This window comes from Falco punctatus (genome assembly GCF_963210335.1).
Source record: "Falco punctatus genome assembly, chromosome: 6".
Taxonomy (NCBI): Eukaryota; Metazoa; Chordata; class Aves; order Falconiformes; family Falconidae; genus Falco; species Falco punctatus.
Window position 1 is genome coordinate 38,735,362 of NC_137585.1, and position 27,104 is coordinate 38,762,465.

Consider the following 27,104-nt stretch of genomic DNA (forward strand, 5'->3'; position numbering starts at 1 on the left):
CTTGGCTTATATAAGTGACTCTCTTTCTCCAGCTGATTAGAGGACCGGCATTCAAACCTAACTGGAAAGCAGCCCTTCCCTGAACTGTGTGAATCTGTGACTGATGGCAGTAAAAAAAACTTCTCCCATAGGTAAGGATGCTGAGGGGGCATCAGAGATGTGAGACGTTTCCGGCTTTTTCTGGGACAGCCTTGAAACTTGTTGCTTCATTATTGATTCAACAGGAACTTGGCAACTTACATTTTCCATGTGGGTTGGGTCGGTTTGAAGAGCTTTGTGGTGATTTTTAGAAAATTGTCTCTAGATGGTTTCACTTATTCTGCATGTAAACTGCTGTGTATTTTGGCTTAGGTACAAACACCATCATCTTGTGTGATAATCCTATTATAACATGAAAAGAATGAGGATTTTACCAGGAACCTATTTAAGGCAGCAACCAATGATCAAGTCATCAGAACATGACACCAGGGAGGTATAAAAGACATAAGCTTGAAAAAGGACTGTTCCAGGTCATCTGATTATCTCCATTCAGCTCAGAATCCTAGCTGAATGGTGATCATCTGATGGCCTGAAATACAGTTACCCTCCTCTTAATAAGTAGCAAACAGTGTTTAACGCCCCATCAAGCAGTCCTAATCACCCCATCAAGCAGTCCTAATCACCTCACCCCAGCCCTCCTCAGATGGAGCATCTCTTCAGTTTCATGGCTTCCCCGAAGCAGTGAACTTCCCAGACCAAGGGCTGCAGAGAGCCGCTGTGGAGAGGGGCATGCTGTCACTTACGCCCACTGACCGCCCATTGGGAACTTCACCTGGTTTCCACGCAGAAAGCAGCGTAACTGAAATAAACTCTGCTCTCTGTTTCTATTGTAAAGCTTTGGTATCCTCAGACCTTCTCTTCAGACCAGGACTGCATTACAGGATGAGACAACCTTTCCCTAAACGCCATCAGTGATGCTACGAGCAGCTGGACAGCTAAATGTTAAGGCACCAAAATCAACAGATGTTCATGGCTTTGCTATATCTCCTCTCTGAAGACCCATCATATAGGAATCTTCCTGTATTTTTAGCTTCAGGGGGTGCATTTCCAGGCCCACTAATCTTGGCAGAAGGCCACTTTTTTTCTGCACGCTGTAAACAAGAACTCTCTTCCTGGTCAAACTACCCTGGGCACCTTCACCCTCAGCTCTACTAATTCCCAGCACAGAGGGAGCAACACAAAACCCCCCTATTGTACAGACTTACTCATCTCTTGTTATCCAGTGCACTGCATGGCTGTGGTTCACTGGATATTTACTGTTTCATTGTACATACCGGCAGTGTCCAGAGAAGGTGTACCATCGCAAGGCATTGCAACAGGAGCATTGGATTTATTTGTTCCTTTTTGAAGGTACATTCCTGCTTGCATTTCTCAGTGGATACAGTGCAGATCTCCAAGCAGCCATCCAAATCTGTCTGTTCTGATATCCTCCATTAACCCTACTCCACTGCATGAATCAGCCACTCTCTGTGCCTCACAATCTCTCTTGTAGAATTTTTTTGTCAAGCCATGGCGCGATATTCCTCTGGGGCTAGTCTGCCTTCCCACTAGATTTTTATGAGACCTCTCATCAGAAAACTCATCCTCATAATTTCAGTCCAGTATCTGTTCAATGACTCCTCAGTCCTGCCATAACTTTGTTTTTAGATGAGACCCAGGCGTTCAATAACCAGGGTTTCTTCTCCTCTTTGGTTGTATAAACTTGGGTAACACCCAAAGGTGCAGGTGCATAACATCACCTGTGTCATCTAGACTAGCATGTAAAATTGCCCATGGAAAGAGTACTAAGTGAACAGGATGAGAAGAACAAAGTAATAATAACAACAACAAGAATAATAATAATAATAACAACAGATTAACAACAATTCCTTTTCTCAAAAAAGTTGGGCAGAAAATAATTCTGCCATTCTGGGAAATTCTGCAGTGCAAAAAAATGCACTTTAAGAGTACCAAGAGATTGCAGGTTTTCACAAAAACCACAGGACAGAAGTCCTACATAGCCAAAAGCCCAGATATCAGAGTAGGCCTATTAGGAATGAAAAGTTTAACAGTATCAGCCTCTGGCCAACAAAAGGTTAGTGCTGTAATCTTGAATCTAGAAGAAGATTACGAAATAGCACAATGTACATGTCGAAGTAGAAATTTATGGAGTCCATGTGAAATGCCCTGGCCTGGAATGTCTTGGCATTGGAAATAAGAAAAGCAAGTAGGAAGTCTCTGTGTGCATGTAAATGTTGCATATATACAACAGGATTAGCAATTAATTAATAAATGGTGAGGTTTTTCAAAACAAGGAATTATTCCATTAGCAAAGATGCATGCTTAAGTGGTAATGTTGTCAATTACTGGTTATTGATGACAGCCTAATCATTGCATGAATGGCTTTTAGGAATAAATGGGCAGGTATCCACCTGTTCAAGTTATTAATGATGTGTTAAGAAAGAAAACAAAGGAAAGTATAATACTGATTCCCTTTAGACTTGTGTGTCTGGTGTGTCGGCTGCTATCAGTCAAGCTACCTGGCCAGCTGCTCATGTCAGCAAAGGCTGTCTCAGTTCATGCCCCTGAGGGCAGAAGCAGCCAACTGACTGTTACAAGCAACTAATCAAGGAAAAGCTTGGGGACACAGGAGACCAAGTTCAAATCTTCAGGCTCAACCCCAGGTCTCCTGTACCCACAAGGAGAGCCTGGACCATCTGTATCATGACTCTTCTGACAGGGTCATTTTGTCTGTTATGCTACATTCCTGCCTGAAAATCAAAGTTTTTCTCAGGGCATATTCCATAACGGATCAACTTACAATGCCACCCTCAGATGCAAACCTGAACTGTCCCTAATCAGCTCCATGACCAAGAAGCTTCCTGCGCTCCTTAGATGTCCTCACCTAATTGCAGGTGGGGTGACACCAGCATAGCAATTTCCAAGGCCTTACTGGTTAATATAGATGTGGCAAGTCCCTGCCATGTGCTATCCCCAAAAAATCTGGGTGGTGACAAATGTGAACGTGCTGGCAGATCCATCCACTGCCAACAGCTACAGGCAGGTTTGGTGACTGAGAGTCCTCCCACCAGCTTCACCCACCTGCAGTGCAGGCACTGAGACATGAGCTTCCTTTGCATTCAGTGGGCACCTCTAAAACTTCCACTGCATCTTAAAATAGGAGTCCTAGATAGGCTAGATAAAGCAAGTCCTTATTCTTTCCCAAACTTTGAAACAACCAAGTGTGACGGGCATGTATGAAGATGTCTGAAGTTGAGTGGGAGGGGTCTCTCCACCTGAGGCTGTACAGGCACAGCCCTGGGAGGTGCAGGCTCGGTGAGTCACACCAAACCCCTTGCTGGGAGGGCAGGTTCATCCACTGTGCTCTCACAGACCTGCGGCACTGGGGCCCAGCTAGCGGAGCTGGGGAACGGTGGGTTTAGAGGCAACTCAGGGCTATGAAATAAAAGCAGTGCAGTATAGAAGAGGCATAACAGGGAGACTTTGCACCAAAAAACCCTAGAATCATCTTTTGGAAGAACAGTTTGTTCTTCCACAGAGCTAGCCCTGGCTGGTTTGCATGAAAGATGGACTAGCAAGAGAGCTAAGCAAGTGACTCGCGGTGAGTAAGTTAGTCACAAAGTACCTCTATGTCCTTCTGTCTGCAGAACCTTCTGCAAACAAAGAGGATCATCCATGGTCACTGACTTGACATTAGTACTTGTGGGTTCCATAGCGGAAATTTGGCTTCTGAAGAAGAGCTCTGCACTGCTTACTAGTGGACCTGGGCAAGCCCAGTGCTTTGAGTCTTGGCCTGCCAAAGCACGCACACACAAAATAGATCTCTTCACTTAAGAGCAATCAATGCAACACACTGCAACGTTCTCAGAGTATACAATGAAGTCGACCTGCAAGAATGTTTGATTAAAATACAACAAGGAAATAAACATGACCAAAGTAAATTCCCTTAAATAAGGGAAATTAAATAAGGGATCATTGCTTTCTATTTTTGCGCCAGGATCTCTATGGCACAGCAAGAAATTGAGTGCAGAGTCCTAGACAGGATTAGCTGTGTGCTTGACCTTCCCACTGCCACATCTCTTGGTCACCTTTTCTCCTCCAAATGACCTGACATGTAAAAAGGACTGAGGCACTGGGGTACACACCTACATGCGTGTTGCCAGTTCCCCAGGTAAGCAAAAGTAAGTGTCCCAGGGTATTGCACAGGCTGCAATCAGACAGCAACACCTGCTCAGCTGGGTGCAACGAAAAAGGTCCCCTGACTTTTCTGGCAAGACCCCTACAGTGGCCCAACTCTCCCAGCAAGTGTCCCCGACTCAGTCCCTTCTTCTTTCCTCCTATCGCTGTTCATCCAGGTGCACCACAGCCCTGGGTACAGGTCCTGAATCCTAGTGCTGCCAGGGGAGCATGTCAGTCCCAGGAGACGAGCGCTTCTCCATGCAGGACTGCTCCTGCCAGCCATGCCCAGCCCTCACGTGGGCCAAACCATCACGCGTGTTGCGATTGAAAGCCCGCAAAGCAGAGCACCATGTAGCCTTTCTGCTTACCCTTGCAGTTCACCTGCGCTCCTCTGGAGACCCTTTCATGTCATGAGGTGGAAGAAAAGCACTTGTACTTCTCTGGGGCTGGTGTTTTTTGCTGTCAAAGCAGCCCAATAACAAACTGCAGAGCTGACAGGGGCTGTGCCAAACCCAGGAGAATGGTATGAGGATGTGGGCCATGTCAGGATGAAAAAAAAACTACAGGAGATTAAAGGAGCAATCTCCTAAGTGTCATGGTGCCATGTTGATGCCAACACACTTCTGCTTGGCTGCCTGTGCCATGGGAAGGGAGATGCTGTTTTCTTTGGCCGGGCGCACCAGCACGAGGGGAAGCAGGGCACAGGGTGAGACAAGGTGGAGGCTGGCCATGCACCATCCCCAGGGCCCGGAAACCCTGGCTTGGTGAGGCTGTGGGACAGGAGACAGGAGAGCCCCAGCAGCTGAGCAGAGCCGGCATGCCAGCTTTGAAGCAGTAGAGCAGGGGCTGGAGGAGAAAATGGTCCAGGGCAGGGTGATACTCATGTGGGTGGGAGCGTGTGAGAAGGGCACTTTTGCAGAGAATGTATTTAAAAGGTTCAAAGGGGGCAGAAGGTAGGGGGAAATGCCACTGTGGCTCAGCAAAACTTTATCGCTAAATGGATCCACATCAGCCAGCAAGGAGATTTGAGTGCAGGTGTGAAACAGCTTTGAAAGCTGTCAGCTGAGCTTTGCCTTGCAAGCTTCTATGGCGGAGAAGCAGCCCTTGAAGGATGTCACCCACAGGTGATCTGCTGGGAAGGTGGAAGCCCCCAGCCAAGGCCTTCGAGCTAGGAGAGCTGCAGCCCCTTGGCCATGCCAGCTCCTCTGCTAGTTCTGCCTTCCTTTGTGCCTTCCCCACAAAAAAAAAGGGGTTACTGAGCCAGGGCATGGGCATGCCTCCTCTCCTGAGCCCAGGGTCACCCCCTGCCTGCACAGCCTGGTGCCCAGCTCTGCACAGACAGCTGCCACCAGAAAGCAGGGAATAGGGAACGGTGTTGAAATCCCACCCCAGCAGGATATTGATTTTGCAATAATAAGCCCCTTTATCTCCCTCAGCCCCAGGAACAGCACTTAAGAGCATTAGCGAAGGAATAATCCATGTCATCTACTCAGCATTTTGAGCACAAGCTCAAGCGTGGTTATTGTGTCCCTGGGGTTTTGCTGAGCCCTTTCATTCCCCAGCACATGTGATGAGACTTACTGCCACCGGCCCTGTGCTGAAGGCCACTCTTGCAGCACATGCTCATTCCCAGCTGTTTAGGAACAAGACACATCTGGAGGGCAGGGGACACACACACAGGACACGGAGGGCACGGTCTGTGGCATTTCCCACTGTCCTCCAGTCATCAGTGGCAGTGGGGCCACCTTGTAAGCCCTGGCAGGAGAAGGTACACACGCACTGACCTCAGGCTCAGCAGAGATGCCAGTTCAGGGTCGGTCCCATCTGACCAGATGGGATCGCATCCCCAGCTCCGGGCTGCTGGGAGATGACTGTGTTTGCTCCCAGGGCATGCCCCGAGGCCGGCTCCTCTGCTGTCAGTGTTACACTCCCATACAGCCCAGCCTGCTTCGAAGCTCACCTTCATTGTACAAACAAACAGCAAAATCCCTGCGGTCAGAAGGGGAAAGGAAAAAAACCAAACCAAAACAAGAAACTAGCAATATTCGCTGAGCTGGGGAGAACCCCGCCTCCTCGGCCCACTCTCCAAGGGGAACCAAGGAAAGCTTGCTGTTTAAGAAGGATTAACCAAGAAAGAGAAGAAATTAAAGTAGTTTCTGAGCAAGATCATTATAAGTCATGAGAGGTTGAAACAGGTTGTCCTGAGAAAGCAAGTAAATCCCCTGGAGAGAAGCCCAGAGAGGTACTAGCACAGCCAAAACCAAATAGGAGTGTCTGGGAGATGGATGGACAAACAGAGTAGGATTAAGGTGTTCCGAGGTCAAAAGGCCTATAGAGGTAACAAGAAACTTCTCTACAAGTGCAAGGAGGGCTGGAGCACTGCTGAGCTGCTCTGGATGTGAGCAAGAGGGTGTCCCGGTGCCAGGGAGGGACCACAAACAAGGTCCAGCCACTGCCTGGCCCTACAGCTCCCCTCCTTGCCACAGACCCCTCGGCTGCATCCCCAGGATGGGATGGGATCAGACAGGGGCTTGATTCCATCTGTCATTTTTATTTCCCCTTTGTGTGCTGCAGTAAATCACACCGAGGCCATAAGACCACTGTTTGGTTTTACGAACAGGAGCTGCCCACACATCCAAGGCAACGTTTTGGTCACACAGACCCACTTGGGCAGCCATGCTCAGCCAAGCACATTGGCTGCAGCTACAAGCCACAGGTCTAAAAAGAGAGGCAAACAAAAACCAACCCACGGAGTCAGAGCATCTCCCTGCCAATTGCAAATGTCCTCACACCCAGCTGCCAAGACTGCTGTATTTGTGCCGAGGCTATTAATGAATAACAACCTGGGCTTTAACACTTACACCTGCAACAAGTCCTAGATTGTCCCAGGACAGGCAAGGATGCAGGACAGGAAGGGCAAAGGATACCCACAGGGCAAAGGGAGCTCCAGGGTGTGAAAGGAGGGGAGAAGATAGCCACAGCAGGGAATGCTCCAAAAACTGCACAGCCTGAGTACTGGCTGCTGGGGAAAGCCTCAGCACACCCGCATTGCCTGCTCCAAAACATCTTGGTCTCAAGTCCTCAGGCAATGTGGGGCATCTCACCTCCTCCTGGCTGCACACAAGGGGCCAGGCAGGTAGGGGCAGGTAAAAGCACCCTACATCCCAGGGGGGAAGAGCTGGTCACTACACTACAGCTCCTCCAGCTATAAAACACCAGAAAACATCAGGGTCTGGAGTGACAGGTAGAAAGATGCCACGCAGAGGGAACCCCAAGGAAAAGGGAAAACAGATTTCTCTGCAGTTTCTGCAGCAGCAAAGCTGGTGGAGCTGCTGTTATGAAACCCTTTTGATTCCTATGGTTCATATCCTGCTCTGCTGCAGTTTACAGAAAACCAGATCTAGGCTCTGGTGGGAGGGAAGAGACAAGCATGGGAGGGTCTTCAGCTCAAGATTCTCAGCAGCAAGCTTGAGCATGGATTTCAGCAGGTAGGGGAGGAGGATGCCCGATGTGCAACTCCAGCACTTGGAGAGATGGTGACAGCCAGTCTCGGCTGTAAAAGATGGATCCCAAGTGCTTGCTGCTTCTCATCCCTTTCCCACGCCTGGTTTCTCTGCAGGGCTTTGGAGTCACTCAGCCAAGCGGCCAGAGCAGGGCTGGCAGCACTAGGAGCAAAGACACGGGGTTTGCACCGACACAGAGGAAAGACAAGCCCCAGGGGGAGAGCGGCTGCTAGCTTTGCTGCTGAAGGCTTAATGCCCTAAGAGCCCAGCTGACTCCTGCCGAGAAGCAAAGGGAAACCACAGGCACTTGGGACGTCTGGGCAGCCGATAATGCTGTGTTTCCCCAAACCTTTCCCCAAACCATGACGGGACAAAGGTTCGGGAAATGCATTGCCCTTTGCCTGCTGCCCTGGAGCTGTCTGAGCTTTGCCTGGAGTGATGCTGCTGGACCCTGGACCGCCTCACCCGGGGCAGGACATGTCAGAAAGGGGCTGCCCAGAAATGTTGCCAACGGGACCTACGTGCACAGCAACATCTCAGGTACTGGAGTGAGCAATTGCCTGTCTCTCCCTCTGCGGGGCTGCTCGGGGCCCCACCATGCAGGCACACAGGGGGAAGGGTGTGGGGACGTGTTGATGATAGCATGGCGGTGCTTCTTCCAGCGTGCGTGGAGGCATGCCGAGGGCATACGTAAGGGCTGCAGGGCTTTGTGTGGTCCCCATAGCTGCAGCTGCTTCTGTGATCTGGGAGAAATGTGTTGCATCAGATGCCAAGTTGCTAGACACTGGGAGGAAATTTAATGCTTGACTATCTTCCTTTGAGAGTAAACTCCTCCTCCATGTTAACCTCTATGTGTATCATGATGGACTAGCTGCCTGCCCAGGGTGTGGGCACACTAAACACACCCCTGTCTCTAGGGGCTGAGCTGGTACCCTTGGGAAGAAATGAGGATGGAGATTTTTTAAAAGCACAAATAATCTCTAAATGCTGAGGGTGATTACTTTTTTTTAATCCACTTCCTAGAGCAAAGCACATGCTGTTCCCTGGCAAGTCCGACACAGTGCTGGGACTGATGTTGGGTGACTGGCTGCCTGGGGCAGGCAGCCCACCTGCCTCTATGTGCAGGCAGTGGCATGGAGCAGCCCATGCCATACTATTGAACCCTTCATCTTCCCAAACTTTTATGAACTATACATTGTTTCCAAAACGCCTGTTGGGAACAGTCCCTGGACCACCTTATCTCCACATCATGACAAGGGGTTGTTGAGGAAGGTGCTAGCCAGTGCTGGGCAATTTAACTGTACAACAGATCCAGTCCAGGCAACCAGGCAGCCTCCCTGGCACCACTGAATTTACTGGTACAGACATCTCCACTACCTGTTAACAGTATTGCTGCACCTGGAGAAAGTCTCATCTTACTCAGCCTGACTCGTTTCTTGTCAGCCCCTCTGGAGGAGAAACCTACATCATCTCAGCAAAAGCAGAGGCAAACCAAACCTCTCTCTCACATTAGCTTCACTGCTGCACTCAGAATTTCCTCCAAAAGTTCCCCCTAAGCTAGATAAAGCACATTTCTGCCTGCAGGTTTTAAGCTTGACTTAATTAGAATTGATCAGAGTATTTTCCTTTAATTCAGAATATTGGTACCTGTGATATCTGTTACATAAGAATTCACCGATCCATATTTTCTTGGCCTTGTGTTAGTATATCAAGGCTTTTCTTGCAAGCACACAGTCAGACTGGCATCCCTTTTGAAGCCTGCCTCACTCCCAGCTTTCACCAGGTACTAGCAAGCTAGAACAGGGACAGCACTAAAGATGCAAAGCGTGTAACACAGAAAGGATTATCTAAGCAGGACAACTGAGTAGCTTTGAATAGTCTTGAGTAACAAACTAGGAAAAAAAATTAAAGGCTGAGATGGAAGAAGTATCTCTTTATAGCATAGAGTAGTACGTTTATTGCTTTGGGTTCCAATATTGTGGTATTAAAAAATGCCTGTCCCCTTTCTTTCCCTCCTAAGGGTTGCTCTCTGCATGCTGTCCCCATCCTGTACCTTTTCAGTCCCACTTCTGCTGTTCAGTGGGTGCTCACATCACAGAGTTTGCAACTAGAAGACAGGTAAAGTCACTAGACTTCTCTACGTCTCTCCTTTAGGATTTCACAAAAAAAAAAAAAAAAAAATAAAAATTCAGAGACTTGCAGGACACACAGGAGTGACACTGGGGCCAGGCAGCCTTTTCAGAAGCATCACCAACAGGGGCTTTGTCACCGCCTGCACTTACTGTCTCCCCTTTCTCTCCCAGCACCATGCACGACTCTCCCCCCACCCCGCTACGGATACTACTACGTGGACAGAGGCTCGGGTGTCTCCTTGGGCTCAGTCCTCGTGTACTGGTGCCAGGAGGGGTACCAGCTGGTGGGCAGTGAGAGACTCTTCTGCCTCCGCCGGGAGAGCGCTTCGTCCTGGAGCCACCCCCCTCCCCACTGCCAGGGTAAGGAGCCCACAGGTGTGACCCAGCCCCTGCGCTCACTTATAGGGTCTCGGTGGGGTGCTGGGGAGGAGGTGGGGTGCTGCAGCCACCCCAAAAGGGGACAGCAGAGGTCCGGCTTGACCTGGTTGGTGGTCATCAGCACGGGTGAAATGCCATGCTTCAGCAGGGTCCCTGCAGCAGTGTTTCATGAGCTGCATAAGACAGGGGGGGCTGCCAAAGGGTGAATTCACCTGGCAGGGGCTCAGCAGATAACCAGGCCTTCTCTTGTTCCCAGTAATTGGTACAGAAGTCACCAAGTTGGGTCAGAACCTGGTACTGCCTGACGCCCGACTCCGGGTACCAAGCACAGGGACTCCGGGGCACAGCCAGCCAAAAGCTTTCAGCAGGAGCAAAGCTGAACTTGGCAATAACCCAGCACGTGCTGTTTATGAAAGCTCATGCAGAGCATGTGCCAGTTGCAAACTGCCCTCACTTTTTTTGTGGTATGAGCTCATTGAGAACAAATGGTTTAACATCGAAGGCACAATGTTTATTGCTTTAAAAGCTTTCTCTCGGGCACCACACATTGTGTGCATACATAAAATCATTTCAGAAAAATTGCCCTCAAGAAAGTTATATATTTTTGCAGCGGCAAGCAAAACCACAGAAGTTGTGAATGCTATATAGCCTACGTATGAATTATATTGCTAGTGCTGGACACTGAGAATCAAAGACCTGGGGCCATTTCAGAAACCGTTTACGGGCAAACCTGTGGTGCAGCAGCTGGCTAAAAAGAGTTTGAAATGGAAAATGTCTGCTACGTGCTTCTGCTGCTTCTCTTTCACTTGCTTAAGATAAGCAAATCCATTTTCAAAAGGTAGCATCTCAAGAAGGTCAAATCAGAAACCAAAGTGCTTCAACCATAAGACATCCCTGCAGGTGCTTCTGCTCAAAAGCACCCCCGCAGCTTGTCCTTTAAAAATGAAACCAGACGTAAAGCAATTTACACCAATTCAGCACTGTAAAACCTGATGATAACAGTCAGTATCTTTTGTGAAAGTAAACACAGCAAAATAAAAGCAATGAACTTTGTTGCAATATGTTACAGGTACTCCTGTAGTGAAGCATTCGTAAAGCTCATTAGCAAACCTTGTCTTCTCAGCCCTAAACGGAGGCTGCAGTTTGTGCCTGCTGCAGAAACAACTCGGGTGAACCAAAACCAAAACCTCCGAACTTTAAATCACACCTTGGGTTCCCCAAAATAAAGAGGTTTTAAGACAGTTTTGAGGAAAAAAAGTCCCCACGCGCTTGTTCCCTTTGAAACAAAAAGCAAATCTCCGTACTTTCAGAAGTCTGTTTTGTTACTTCGCAAAGATCCTAAGGTTGGGGGGTTGAATCTGTGTATTTCATTACTTTGAAAACCTAAACATACCATTTTTGCAGACATTAGCGAATTATTTCATGTTATTTTGCCCTTAGGATGGGAGCCACTTCCCTGACTTTAGACATCTACATTGCAAACATGATTTAGGTTCCCTTTATGGTTTGGTCAGGATGTAATTCATCTGCTCTTTCCAGACATCAGTCTTAAGGCAGGTAGGGAACATACATTCGGATGAACCGTACACCCACTCAAGAAAATGGCTATTTTTTATGATAAGGTTGGTGAAACACTGGCACAGGTTGCCCAGAGAAGCTGTGGACGCCCCATCCCTGGGGAGATTCAAGGCCAGGCTGGACAGGGCTCTGAGCAACCTGGACTATTTGAAGATGTCCCTGCTTATTGCAGGGGGCTTGGATTAGATGACCTTTAAAGTTCCTTTCCAACCCAAACCAATCTATAATTACATCCATTAAAGTTTCCAATTATTATTTTTTTAATTTCACAAGCCCGTATTTCTTTCAAACACTCATACTTACATACACTTACAGCTTTTTAACTTTTTCTTTTACTAACTCCTTTTCCCACCTAAATGAACTCCTTTTCCCTTTTCCAACCAAATTAACTTGTTTTCCTTTTCAACTGACTTCTTTTCTTCGCCCCCCCCGAACAGTTAAGCAAAAACACATGTTCGATATATATAAAAAATCCAGATATATATAACAAACAAAACAAAACATAAACAAAAAAACAACAAAAAACCCAAAACCAAACCAAGAAACATCCCAACAAGTCAACACTTTTTTGTTGTTGTTGTTTTGTTTTGTTACTGGGGGCTTAATTTTTTCTGCCTTCGTGCTTTATACAAGACACGTGGAAAATGTGGCATGTGCTATGCTTTCTGTCCCATGTCATTATTTTGAGTAGCTGAAGAAAAGATTTACTTTTAATCTGATTTCCTCCCCCTCGCCCCCGACTTTCTGGTTTATTGAGCTGGCATAGCAACACCCACGTTCACCACTGATTTTTTAAATGGTTCTTAGTTTGGATTACCTGTATAGGGCCGGGGGGGGCGGGCCGCAACGCCCGCAACCGCGGGCGCCCCGGCCCCCGCTCAGCATTACCCCGCTGTGCCCCGCAGCCGCCCCGCATCCCTCGGGTACCGGCTCTCGCGTTGCGGTGGCCGCTTCGTTGCTGAGCGGAGCAGTGATCCTGGCACTGTCTGTCTCCTTCGCCGTGTGCTGCTGGCGGGATAGGGCGAGAAGGAGCCGCGGGGGGTGAGTACAGAGGCGGGGGAGGGGGTTTGGGGGGTGCGGTGGTGGTGAGGGAATATCCCTTTCCTGAGGCTAAGTCAGCCCAGCGTGGGGAAAGGAGGGAGCATCCCCTTTGGGGAAGGACTGGGAGCAGGGTTCCGCCGGCCAGCACCATGCTCACAGAGCTGCATCTTTGCAGCAGCACATCCCTGTTTTCCCGGCCTACAGTCCAGCAAGACATTTTGGGTTTTGCCAGTGAAGGGAACCTGAGCAAGGGATCGTCACAGCGACAGGGACCGTGCAGGAGCCCACCCAGGTGGCATGGTTTAAGCCCAGGCAGCAACTAAGTACCACACAGCCGCTAGGTCACTATCCCCCTACCAGTGGGATGGGGAGGAGAATCTGGGAAAAAGGTAAAATTCAAGGGCTGAGATAGAACAAACTAATAATTTAAATAAAATTAAACAAAATAACAATAATGACAAGGAGAGAGAAAGAGAGGAATAAAATCCAAAAGGGAAGGGGAAAAAACCCAAGTGATGCACAATACAACTGCTCACCGCCCGCTGACCGATGCCCAACCAGTCCCCCAGCAGTGACTGGCCAGCTCCAGCCAAACCCCCTCCCCCCCAGTCTGTATACTGAGCATGATGTCCTGATGTTCATGATAGTATGGCACACTTCTTTGGCTCATTCAGATCAGCTGTCCCGGCTGTGTCCCCTCCCAATGTCCTGTGCCTCTCCAGCCCTTTCCCTGGCAGGACCCAAGAAACCAAAAAGTCCTTGACTTAGTATGAACATTACCCAGCAACTACTAAAACCATCAGTGTGCCATCAACATTGTTCTCACACCAAATCCAAAACGCAGCACTGCGCCAACTGCCAAGAAGAAAAAATAACTCTGTCCAAGCTGAAACCAGGACACTAGGGATGCAGCTTTAACCAAGAACCTAATTCCTTATTATCAGAAGTGCACAACGGCAAGGAGTAAAAAAAAAACAACCCTGCAGGGGATAACATTTCAACCTCTTAGTAGGCACCAGCCCCACTTCTCCCCGCCGGCCTGCTCTTCCCCAGGCTGGATGGTACCATGCTCGTGCCCCTTTTCTGCAGGGCTGAAACAGCTTCGATGCTTTCCTCTGGGAGTGGAGGGAAGGGGGTCAAAACCGCTGGGTGACAACACTGGTTTAAGATACAAACATGCCAAGTCTTTCTGGGGAGCGAAATAAAACCAGGCAGCCCACAAAGTGTAAAGAAAGCATCCACACGGACACTTCTCTTTTCCACCTTGCAGGCAGCAGCACAGGAGGAAGGTCAGAGGAGGATGGAAATGTGACCCCTCCACCCCCGAGAGGAGGAGAAATGCTTTTGGGAGACTGAAGCACTACCACCGGCGGGATTACCACCTCTCGGCCCTCTCCAGCTCTGTGTTCCCAGGGGCATTTGCAGGATGCAACAACCTGGCTTTCCAAAGGTACCGTTCAGCCCCAGCACTGGCTCTGCCCCCCCAGCTCCTCACGAAGGGGCAGCAGCTGCTCCCAGACCACCTGGAAACAGGAGCAGCCAGATGTAAAAGCCCACATCACCTGTGCAGTCAATCCCCTGCCTCACCCTCTTATCTGCTCCGCACATAGTGCCTAACAGCAATGAAACCCTTGCACCTGCTCTTTTCCAAGGGGGAGGTGAGCCAGAGGACCAGGGCTCACCTGTGCCCTGCCTCAGCATTGCCTGGGTGGGCTGCAGGCTCCCATCAGCACTGCAGCCCCTCTTACTACCCACTCTCCTTCTTGCCTTTACCAGTAGCCCTGAAAACCTGCCAAAGCTGTCCCAGCAGAACTGGCACCCTGATGCACCGGTCTTGCCCCAGCTGGTGTTACCACCCGGCACGCCACCCATCACCGCCCTGCCCAGCCTGCCACCACACAACGTACTGCTGCCTGCCATGCCCTGCGGTGCTGACCTCCCCAGGGACCGGCTCCCCCTCTACTGCAGAAGCTATGAGGAACACAAGCTCTTCAACAAGTTCGGGAGACTGGTCTGAAAATCTAAACTGCCATTCAGATATTTTTTTTTTCCTTTTTTCTTTTAATACCATCAATTCCTCAAAACTCTGCAGAGCTCAGGAAAGAATTTCACAAGAGCCAATCACTGCACCTGGGTTTTCAAATGGAGAAAATTTGACACTTCATGTTAAAAGGATTGTATCAGAAAAGCCTCTTATTTCCCCGCCCTGTCCAGAAGTGCACATTTCAAAGAAGAGTTCCTAGGTTACAAGCTTCTTAATTGATCATTTTGGTAAGATGCATAAAGCAAATTCTGAGCAGCTCCAGCTTAACCTACAGGCTGAGCACGTGCAGACTTTCAGGTTTTGAACACAAGAGTCTGATTTTCTGTTTAGGGCTCTTTTAAAGGTGGGAAGTGAAGACAGCTAGTTACCAGGAACAAGGAATCTATGTCGTTGGATAATTGGAAGCACTTACAATTCACTGCACTTGAATGCAGGCTGAGATTTAAAGGGGGTTTTTTGTTGCTGTTCAGAACTCAGCATATACTCCCATTTCTAAACAACCTTAGACTTGTAAGATGCAGTGACAAGCATGCAAAGATAGCCAGTCAAGAGGAAAACCTAAATTTATCTTTAATACAAAGGACCTAGTACATATGAAAACAAACACACAAAACCACAAAAACCCTGGGGTTTTTCATCCCTTCTCTCCTGTACTAGAAATCCACGACAGGTGTATCGGGACCTACAGCAGCACTAGAAGAGCTAGCTCAAGTGCCACCATTTGCGTTCAGAAAGCAATGGCACCCATATTTCTGTTCATGATTTCCTGGGTGGAAATACAGGGCCACGTTCCAGGCAGTGCATGCAGAGCCTGGCCCAGCAGCTTCAGGACACCTCAGCCCCTGCCTGCACCACAGGACAGACCTATGTCTGTGTAGCATGGCCAACACAGCCTGGGCACACGGGGCCTGTGGAGTAACATGGCATCACGTGTGCAGGGAGATGCTGTTTGTATCTCGGGAGGCGTTATGGCCTTAGTCAGGAGAGGTGCTGGCAGCCCCAGGAGCTGCTGTGCACGGGGCAGGCGGTGAGAACGAGCACTCAGGACCTGAATCCCCAGCATCACCTGCCATCCAGTGCTCAAGGACGCAAACTGCAATGCTCAATCCTGCTAGGAGTGCTAGTCTGCTGACCTCATTTCTATCAACATTTGCATCACATTTCAAGGAAAGAAGCCTTAAAAGATGCAAGGTAGCACATTTTTGTGATAAGGCAAGACCTACTAGTGGATGTCTGGGAACCACTGCTGCTTCTCCCTGGAAAGCGGGCTAGGGACACCGTTTTTTCTATTTATAATGATGATAATAAAGGAATCTCTCCCCATTCCCTTCTTATGTCTTCTTTTCACATCATCAAGCTACAGAAATTCTGGTTTGGGAGCTGGGTTTGATGGGGCAGCGAGCAGGTGGTAAAGCTTTTACAGATCCCTTGCAAAAGATGACAACACCCACAGTGGCCATTTACCAGAGAAGGAAAAAACCTTTCATTCGCCTAAGACAAGCGAAGCTGTAGAAGTGACAGGAAAAACAGGACCTGCCCTGCACTTCCCTTAGGCTCACATCCTAACCTTACCTTTTTCTCCTCCCTCTTTTTCCAGCCAAGTCTAAAACACAGGGAGGGGAACAACCCCACCTCAAGGCAAGCTGTTCTTGAGTCCCCTCCTAGATGCTTGCCAGACTGCCCAGACTACCTGTGGACACAGCACTCTGCCTGCAGACATGCCAGCCATGCACTGGGACACAGCGTGACAAGTGCTGTGGGCTCTCACCAGCCCACCAGTGCCACACCTGTGGACTGCACTTCCACTTCTGTGTCACCAAAACAGGTTTCATGGCCAGGAATTCAGCCCAGGATCTGCCCTCGGAACAGCACTGCCCCATTTTCTTGTTCATGTAGGAAGGAGCTGTCTTGTTAACACACAAAAATCAGGAAAAAAAACCACCAGAAGGAAAGAACCAGAAGAGGAAGGGAATGAGACTTGTCCTATCCCATTCCTTCTCTGTTCCTCTCCCTTGTTGTGTTCAAGGAATAACTAAAACCTCACTACGATTTCCCCTCTAAGGAGATTTTTTGTTGTTGTTGTTCACAGAAGCCTACAAACATTTGGGACAGAGTCTGCTGTTCCTTGGATCTGAGCAACGCTTTAAAACAAAAAGTGGGATTTTTTGCTACAGAAGATTAGAGATTGACACCTGCTTTCACTGCAAACTGAAATGACGCACATTTTAGATGTAAAAAATCTTTTGCCAAACATGTCCAGGAAGGTGCTGATTTTGAACTGTCATAACAAAAAGTTAGCATTTTCAAAAAAAACCCCTGACAAAGTAGTTTTTCATACAGAGAAAACTGTCAACTTCAAACAAGCATTTTAGGCACCTGCTATTTTAAAAATTATTTACTTGATAAAACTGAAAAGTTTCCTTGGGGTAATGTTTTTGTGACTTTTTTTTATGTGCAAAGTTAAGTTTTCTACCACACAAATCTGATCCCAAAGCCTTGGCAGACTTAACCAGGTTCCTCCAGTGGGAAGATGCACAGCCAGGTTTTCCTCAGAAGCCACCTCAAGCTTGCAGGAGACAGAAACCAACAGAAGAAAGATGGGTTAAGGGCAGGAAGCCCAGCTCTACCATGAGTTCCCCTACCGACCCCTTAGTCCTTGCCTCAGTTCCTTCTCACCCTGGACCAGCATGGCAGGTCACAGAGTTAAGGTTGTGAAGAGCCACACTCAGCTTTGCCCCAGATCAGCACCATCAGTAAGGCAATGAGAAGCACCATTTGCATTTATTGGCCAAAGGAGGAAGGAGGAAGGTAACTATGTAGAAGCTTCAAGGAATTTGTAAATGGGAAGAAACAAACCTCACAAGCCTATAATCCCACACATTGTCACCACATTACTCAACGGCTCCTGTTGGAGCCACCATCTACCCAGACTTTCCTCACCAGAGCAGCACATGGGATGCTGCCCTCTTCACTGTTTCCCCCCTGCAGACCATCGGAGAAGCTCCAGCTTTCTCCACACTAGGGAAGGGAGCTTCCAGCTGTCTAAGATCTCGGCCTCCCTACAGGAAAGCCGAAGCTTCAAGAGGTTTAGTTGTAATGTTTTATGCAACAGCCAATGCAGTATCTTATGTATCATATTGCTATTTCTTCTTTATTTAAATTATATACATGCAATATCCAACAGAAAGGTGGGCCCTGGAACTGGAGGAAACCATCTGAAGAGGAACGGAGGTAGCTGCCAGGCCAGCTCATTGCCGATGCTGTCTCCAGCAAACCTCATGAGCAGTCATTTTCCACTTAAATGTCTGAACAAAGAAAGCAAGCACCCTCATTTTTTTTTCCAAACAGGATTTTAAGCGTCACGCTCCACACTGGAAACCTTAACCCACATGTTTATCTAGAAAGAGCTAACCAAGTTTTGGTCACTACTTTAAATTCTTCAGCGAAGCTCAGTGTACCAGCCCCCTAGGATTGCTGGCACTGACAGAAGGGGTTTCAGACCCTCTCTGAGGATCTGGGCAAAGCTAATGTGGGGACCCATAACCATCAAATGCTAAAGCATGAAACTCCAAAGAGATTCACTGTCATCTTGAAAAGAACGGCCACCCTCTGCTAGCAAAGCTTTTTAGACTACCATTTGCAGTGTTACTGTGCTGGTAGGAAAGAGGAGAGGGCTGAGCAAGTCCCACCTGCTCTCCGAGCATCTCTGAAATTGAGAAGTATTGGTCAAGTTCCTGAGGACTAGGGGAAAGAAACAGCAATCTAGGAAGACTTCACAGGAGAAAGCAACAGTAACTGTGCAATGACGGAATCCCACGGAAAAACTCCACCTTGTCTCTGTTTCAGGAGATGGGCTGCTCGGCACCACCACAGGTCAGGCAGCTCACTCTCCCCTCAGCTTTAGACTAACGAGGACTCTTCTGTACTGTTTTCCTCCACAGTGACACCATCTCCATTCAAATGACTCCCACACCTGGTGTTACTGCATCAGGCCACCCTAAGCCAGTGCTTTTCATCAGCAAAGCCGGTAACAAAGGCGTTGCTGCCAGGACCACCCAGCTCACCCCAAACCTCCACGATGCAGCAGTTCGGACTCCTGCACCCCTGCAAGTTGCTCTAGCTCCCTGCGCTTGTACGGCAAGAACTTAATTTGGCTGTTTCCATCTTGGAAGCCTTCACTTTGCCACATAAACCTAACAACAGTAAAGCCAGGGCAAAGGCAAACCCCAGAAAGAAGGGAAGATCGAGATCCTGCCTGTATACACTGCTCTCACATGTAGATCAGAGCATACAGATACCATACCATTTCTTACACCGTAACCCAAAGCTATGACGAGACTTCACCTTTTTCCTCTTGAGAAAGTTTGTTTACAGTCACAGCCATAAGCAGAAGAGAACCTGAGAGCCGTTTCCCACCAGTGGAACATCCCCAAACAGGGAAACACAGATACTGGGATTTGGGTGAAGAGGAAGGAGCACAAGTACAGTTTCTACATCCATATTCAGCTTCAACAGATGATAATAAATCAGTGAAGTGGAAAGCACTTCTAGAGCGAGCCATATAGCTGCACGCTGCTGGAAGATGTAAAGCAACGACTGCTCTTTAATGCATGGATTCACGTCAAACACCACTTCACATGATTTGCCCTGTGCACACTGAAAATCCGCATCACTGGCAGCTGGACTGGAGAGGAGTTCATTCCCCTCAAGAAGTTATAAGTACCTACAACCCCCTTAGAGTAAGGCTGGTGACAACTCCAGTCCCCTAACCCTTCAAGCACTGGGCTACCTTTTGGCATTTCTTGACACACCTCGGTTCTGACCAGTAAGTTTTTATTCCAGCACTTGCAGCTTTCCCCAGAGAGAGGTAGTTCCAGCCAACACAGCACCTGCTGCGCAATGGGTTTACGTATGCCAGAGACCAACAGCAAACATAAGCTCCTTTGCAACTTAAGGCAACTTCCATGCACTCTGAGGAGGGGGACAAACAAGAAGCACCCAAGTAACTGCAAGGGTGAGAAATGAAATTGGTGTATGTCCCCTTTTCCTCCCAGAAGAAAAAAAAAAGCTGTTCAAGCAAAGATCTCTCCACAGCAGCATGGCCAGCTCTACTGAACTGTTATACTCAAACTAAAACAGAACCCCCAAAACCCCAACAAACCACACTGCCAAAAAACCCAAAGCCACCACCAAAAAAAACCCAAACCACCACTCCCCCCAAGAAAACCCAAATACACTGCATCTTCCCCAAAATCCAACATCTTGAATGCCTGTAATTAAATGAGCATCTCAGGAAAAAAACCCACGAAAACCACACACCTTTTGAGACCACAGAGTCTAGGGTGGAAGGAAAAGAAAACAGTTTGCAGTTCAGGAACTCCAACAAATACAAAATTAAGTTAATGATTAAAAACTGTCAAGAAGTTGGCAATGGTGTTTTAAGTATGGTTAGATCAGCCCTGTCAATACACTGCATTTATAAGGGCATATACCTGCTCACACTTGACTTGCAAGTAGGAATTGAAAGTTATGGAAGAAAAAGGACTTTTTGCAATGGCTCTTCACCTTACCTAGAAGGTGACATTACACTCGATGTAATCCAGAGAAATAGCATCCCCTTATTGGATATTTAAAAAAGGGGGGGAAAAAGCACCCAGGAGCCCTTAGTATCAGTCCAACACTGCTGACCCTCAAATTACTATGCTTGAACTGAGAATTTTTTGAAAATGCAGCACAAGTACTTGTACCAACGCATTCATGGCTAACAACTCCCTCCCTCCCCTCATCACATTCATATCCCATTTTGGAGGAGGAGTCTGCTCCGTCCTCTCTCTAATTTAATCTCTACCAGACGCTACCTACCAAATGTGTTGCTAGTCCTGGGTCACCAGCATTGTAGTCAAGTACTGGTCTTCACTTAATGCAAGGAATTGCCACAAGTGTCCACGCAACGTATAACAGGCCATGCACCGAGATGATCACATGGACAAAGCAGACACACGGATGCTCTCCTTTCAGTAAAGATTCCTCTTCAGAATTTTTATTGCAGGAAGAGTCCATCAACAACAAAACCTCAGTAGAAGCTAACTGAGCTCCACGTGGTTGAACAGAGCGCAATGCCAGTTTGCTTCCCGACTAGGGGGGATGCAGGAATCTGCCCAACAGTAGATAAAACTAGGTTAAAAGAGGCAGAAGCTGCCCCCCTCCCCCCCATCAATCTGAAAACTGATATATTTTAATATTATAACACCAATGTTACCAACCAAGAAGTCTTTCTTCAGGGGCTGCATCACAAAGAGAAAAATCATTGTAGTTGCAAACTTTTTCCTGAACACCAAAAGTTTGTCTGTAGGCCAACCACACAAGCTGCTGCATGGCAGCATGAAATGAGCACTCTCCTGAGCAGCTGAAGCCTATTTTCTAGAGGCAGCAGACCAAGGCACAGGTTTGCCTCCATACATCTTTAAGCGCAACAAAGAGACAAATCAAGAACTGAAGGCGGCAGCTTCAGGAATTGCTGTGGTTCACAGGAAGCAGGTACAGCTGCTTTGGGAGGCTTGCTTATTTTCAGTGTCAGGAAGGGCACCCTTCTACAACAGAAACGTTAGAAGGTCAAAAAATGTCTAACAACTGGAGAAGAGAAAAAACCCACACACCATTACATCTCCACCAGCACCTCCAGCAGGCTGTTCCTGCTGGGTTGCATCCCCAGTGCCGGGGTGGCAGCAGGCACAGGAGAGGACATTCCCAGCCTGCAGTCCCAGCAGGTGACACTTCTCCTTCCCCCTCCACCAGCTACAGCAGGGGATTGCGCAGGGGCTGGCTGGGTGACAAAAACCCACTGCTTTGCAGTGGAGTTCTGGCATCAAAGCCTGTGTGCATTCACCCAGGCAACCAGGACATGCCACTGACCCACAGCAACGCTGCCTGTCCCAACAGCACATGCAGCTCCTCAACACAGATGATAAATATAGCACTGAACAGCAACACAGGTAAAAGAACAAGCAAAAGCCAGCAGTCGCCAGAAAGTGATGTTCTGCGAAGCAGGACTTTCAGAGTCACTTTATACAGAATTCAGTGCCTGGCTCCCCTATCCAGTGGTTGACTCAGGATTTGCTCCCCCTCCCAGTCCCTCCTGCTCCTGATAGATGCCCACAGCTCAGCAGTGAGGATTCCCTTCCTTGCCCCTGCCAGCAGCAAACATTTTAGGAGAGCAGACAGCCTGAGCAACACAGCTCGTACCAGATGAGAAATTCTTCTCTATAGTTATCTCTATGATTTCAGGCTTCCTGCCATCCTCACGAGCTACATCAATCCAGCATGCCAATTACAAGTCCTGGTTTTAAGTATCTCTGGCTGGAAGTACAAGAGCTTGTTGGAGCCCTTCTCTGTGTAAAGAGCTCTTCAACCCCTGTTGCCCAGTGACACTATTTTTACATTTTTAAGTGAGGATGCTGACAGAAACAGGGACAGGTGACTAGAATTGTCTGCCACTCCTTCAGACACATTATTGCAAGTTACCTGTCCCAAATGCCATGGCATTTAATTCAGAATGTATAAACAAGTTTTTCATGCTTCAGATTTAAATAGATGATACCAATAAAGCCTAGAGACAGCCAGCCTCTAGCTATTGCCATGAGTAAAACCACAATCCCTTTAAAAGTTTAAAGCGTGTATGCTTTTTCCACCTTTCAATACAGAAGTCATCATGCAAAGCAGTATTTCCACGGAAAAGTAGCTCCAGTTTAGATGAACAGGAAAAAAATGCAATGACATACAGTTTTACCAGATGCAGTAATCAAAAATCCAAGTTAAAAAAAAACCAAAAAGCAAACAAAATCATCATCAAGTTTTCTGTTTTATTTAAGATTTTAGTTTTAATTCTGAAGAAAGAGGTACATTTCCTTGGTTTTAGTTTTAGCGTCAGGTTATAACCATGTTTATTTATCTGTTTCTTTTTTCTGTCTTTTCAATACTGCACAAACGTCCAGAAACTACAGGGTTAAGTAAAAGCTGCAGGCAGAGGTCAGAGGTTGCTCCTGATGGTGATCATGTGGCCCCAATGCAGTGCTATCCCAGAGTGCCCTAAATAGGTGAATCTGTTTTTTTTAAAAAAAGAAAGAGAGACTGACAGAGGAGACAGAAAGACTGAAGTAAATACCACTCGTGTTTCAGCTGCTTATAATTATATTATGTATACACTAGGTATTAAATCTGAGAATACTTTTAAAACATTAATGTTTACTTTAAATCTAAAGCCAAAATTAAAGAAAAATCTTATTCCCCCCTCTTTAAACCACTCTTTAGCAACATGCCAGTTACTCATAGCTGTAAGTGTTTTGTCTTTCAACACACTTCATGTCAAACTGACTGACACAATAAAATCCCCTTCTCAAAAAAAACCTCAACATAGCAATTTCCCTGTGTAGTGCCACACTGAATGCAAAATAAACGCTAGGCCACTGCTTGTCCCACAGGTTCAGTAACTTCATTTAAATTAAATACCTTTTTCATGTTTCTGCATTTGATTCTGCATTGCATTTTTTTCCCCTACTGCAGATTGACACATCTCCACTAGGCAGAAATACTCATGTGCAAAAGACGTAAGACAGTAATATTCTCCTTAAGCATTGAGACTGCATTTTGATTTCTCTCTCTCTTTTTTTTTCCCCTCTTTAGAATGGTTAGAAAATATTTCAAACAGTGTATTTCAAACACTGGCTCAGCAGAAACTTAACAGAAAGATACGGTCATGACCCTGTGATGGCATTGCATTTGGGGGGGGAGATTTGATCAGGAACTGGATTCTTCAGAAAGAAAGATATGACAGGGAACAGTAGGTGGGCATGGGGAGGAGTCAGGGTGGGACACTTCCTGCATTTCTAACGTTTTGGGTTTTCTTTTTCTTTTTTTTCTTTTTCCTCCTTTCCTAATGACGATCCAGCGCTGAGCTCTGTAGTAGATCTGTGGGGGTTTTACTGGGGGGTCTGAAGGCTGTCTGGAAGCCTGGAGGTGGGGAATGGAAGCTGGTGGGGTTTGAAGGAGGAGAGTAGGGATTCCAACTGGCTCTGTGCAGAGGGATCTGTGTGCCGAAGGGGTTACTGTGGTGCGTCTGTGATGGTGCTGCACTGGGGCCGTCCACCTCTGTGAGGGCCTGAAGAGATTTTAGCCAATGTGGAGGATTGTCATCTTGAAGGGTGTCTAAACTGTTTCCTGTGGAGGCTGGGATACCTATGAAGAGAAGAGAAACAAAACAGGGATACAGGCAAGTCAGAGCAGAAGCACTAAGTCGAGCATGAAGGACGTCAATTTAACCTAACAAAAAGCAACAGTGAGAAAACATGATTAGTTTGTACAGAGAATGCATTTTACATTATTAATGTATAATTACCCTGCCCGCAAAACATTTAACATTAAAACCAGATAGAAGAAAGCTCCCCCTCAGAGCACTTTGTAGACCACACATTTTTCTATCAAACATCCTGCACAAGGACAGCATCCCTGCTGACATGACCTTGCCACACCAAACTACCAGCACACTGCATGCTTCACCACCTACTCTGCCTACCTGAATCATGCTTCAGCCTCCCTAATGGGGAAACACAACCAGACAGCCTTATAAAAGAGAGCTTTATAAACAAGTGGAGTATGTCCCTTTTTAAATAACAAAGTCCAGTGAATGCCTTCAGTGCCTCAGGACCAGCGGCGCACATACCGGACATGCTGTCCGGCAGAAGGGACACCTACGTTGACCCTACAGATAAGCGCTGATCCGCCTGACTGCCTGCAAAGGTCCCGGGCATACATTGCAAAGGCCTAAGTGATGCTTTGTTATGCCTAGTGGTTCCACAAAAATTCCTGGACCCTTGAGGTTTTGTGGATGGAAGCTGGAAGAGACCACCGCATACTGACTTTTTCTTTTTCCAGATGTATATCAGTTTGTGCCAAATACCCATTTGATGGTTTGCCAGCGGAGCTGAAGGAGTGAGAAACGGTTACCTGTGATGATTGCGGGGTCCATCCAGCTGCCAGGGCTGTCCCAATTCAGGCTGTCGGTGGTGGCAGTGTTGGACGTTGGTACACTGTGGTTGGCGTTGGAGGGGGAAGAAGCATTGGGCAGTCCACCAAAGTTGATGTTAATGTTCGGTAGAAGTGCCCTTAGCCCGTCCTGCCATTCCTTCATATTTAAACTCTCTACAGAACTGCTGTTGTCTGGGAGATTTACCAACAAAAAAAATGAAAGATAAAAAAATAAAAAGCTGAAGTTAGAAACAGATGTCCTTCTTTGGTGGGGTATGGGATTTTGTTTTTACTTTTTAAGCTAAGCATTTAATACTTTTCCTGTTCAAAAACTAAGGTCAATGTTTATGTGATTGATGAGTTACTCTGAGGGACTGGCAGGTTTTAAACCAAGTATAAGGGAGTGGGAGAAAGATTTAACTCCTCCTCCAACTCATATTTCCCCATTTTTTTCAGTTCAGAGGCTCAAATAATCAAGGGCATAGTGGCTCTCCCTCTATTACTAATAGGGGAAAACCTACCAGATCCTTTATGAAAATACCTCTGTTGCAAGCTAGATAACCCAATCTGACTGCTTTATGAATGGGCAGCAGGCTCAAAAGGGTTGTTTTCTTTGAAGTATGTTAAAATGAAGAAAGGCTCGGTAGGGCTTTGTGATAGAAACTGAACACGAGGAACCAATGAGGTGGAGGAACATCACAGAAGTTTTTTGTTTGTTACAGCTCACTCATTCATAGCCCTACAGATGTTCTTCCAAAGGAAGTGGTAATTAGGTTCTCGAAGTTGGAGGGAGTGCAATTTCCTCTTGCAGTTGAAGAACAGTAGTGAAAATTCTTTAGAGACTGTTCAGAATAATTCCCGACACAGCAATATCCTCAAAACTTTGGTTAGAAGCAAACCAGCTGGACACCAAAACAGTCAAGTCAACTATTTGCCTGAATGTTTCAGGGCACATACTGAAAAAGGACAACAGGATAATGTGCCTATTAGCACTACAGCAAGTGATCCCTGAACAAAAACGTTAAACCTTACTATCTAGAACAGACTATCAGGTTCTACAATCATCTCCTGCTTTAGATGTCTCAAAGCAAAACAAACCAGACACAAGCATCCTAGCATTTATCAGCCAATACAGAAATCATACTTAACTTGTGGTCAAATATATATGACCACGCGTGTTGGGTAGTACATTGGTAGCACGCCCTTTTTGACAAAGGCCTCTAATACAACTTTTTTTTTTCCTAAACCATCTCTGCCTATCCTAATTGAAGAAAGGACCCCGATGTCAATCGGAAGTGTTACAGTGAGATACTTAGAAAACACTACTACTTCATCAACAACAGAAGACTTTTAAGTCTTCACAGAAAATTAGAGGGTATCACTAACTTGCAACACTGTATGCTGGAGAGTGAAGAAAGCAATCTCGTTTGCTATCAAAACCTGCCTTGGCAATTTTTAGAATTTTAGAAAGAATTGATGTCTTGAGCAATTACCTTTTTGTAAGGGGGGGCAGGGGGGGAATGCAAATTCTTGATATCCTGTGCTTTCATGCAGAACCTTCCCTTCCCCAGACCACAGGTTTTTTAGAACAAACATTATGTAAGATTCTGCTTCTGTATAGAATTACAGCAAGCAACTTTAATCACAAATCACAGGAAATAACTTGTTTTGAAGTTCAGTTGGTGATACGGTCTAAAATATTTATTATGCAAATCTGCTATATCTACTTTGCCTATGATGACTGTTGGAGCAATGCATTCATTTCTAACCCTATGCATGCCTAATGCAGCAGTTTTCGCACAAGCATCCATCGGCATGCATAAATGTCCTCACATAACAGTACAGCAGCTGACACTTAGAACATCTGTGGCCAGACAGACTGATGCTACGCATGGAGCCTGGACAGGGATAACAGCACAGATGCAGAGTGTACTAGGAAAATCATCCTCTGTGCCTGGGCAAGTTTCCAAAATACATTTGACAACAGACTCTGGAAGGTTTACAGACAACCGCTGTTATCCCCACTCACTGGCTGAGACTGGGGAACCACTCTTGCTCAGAGGTTACAGCATGAGATACCTCCATGGGACAGACAGACAACTCCTAGGCATTTCCATAAACAAAGAAGAGACAGGTCAAAAGTCAGGTAGTGGAAGTAAACCCAAAAGCCTACCCCTTACTACATGTATA

At 47.1% G+C, this 27,104-nt stretch overlaps 2 protein-coding genes across 12 annotated transcripts in view; one reads left to right on the forward strand and one right to left on the reverse strand.

Annotated features, from left to right (window-relative positions):
* Nucleotides 1–53: 53 nt before the first annotated feature.
* Nucleotides 54–23,751, forward strand: LOC308066244 (uncharacterized protein). 3 transcript variants are annotated; one of them, XM_080393292.1, is made up of 6 exons: nt 54–131; nt 875–8,261; nt 10,025–10,213; nt 12,715–12,850; nt 14,121–14,300; nt 14,627–23,751. In XM_080393292.1, exons 2-6 carry the CDS (start codon nt 8,084–8,086, stop codon nt 14,865–14,867), a joined length of 924 nt encoding a protein of 307 aa, XP_080249418.1. In that variant the 5' UTR covers nt 54–131; nt 875–8,083; the 3' UTR covers nt 14,868–23,751. The 3 variants fall into 3 exon arrangements, with proteins under 3 accessions (XP_080249418.1, XP_080249417.1, XP_080249419.1); XM_080393291.1 differs by lacking the exon at nt 54–131 and having other exon boundaries at nt 646–8,261; XM_080393293.1 differs by lacking the exon at nt 54–131 and having other exon boundaries at nt 646–8,261; nt 14,630–23,751.
* Nucleotides 22,734–27,104, reverse strand: part of CNOT4 (CCR4-NOT transcription complex subunit 4) — a 100,835-nt gene continuing 96,464 nt past the window's right edge. For 6 of the 9 annotated variants that reach the window (XM_080393257.1, XM_080393256.1, XM_080393259.1 and 3 more), the window contains 2 exons: nt 24,894–25,106; nt 22,734–24,125 (listed from right to left, as the gene is read on the reverse strand). In XM_080393257.1, coding sequence (XP_080249383.1) covers nt 23,824–24,125; nt 24,894–25,106 — 515 coding nt within the window. In that variant the 3' untranslated portion in view covers nt 22,734–23,823. The remainder of the gene's footprint in view (nt 24,126–24,893; nt 25,107–27,104) is intronic. The other 3 variants (XM_080393262.1, XM_080393263.1, XM_080393264.1) reach the window with 1 other exon arrangement.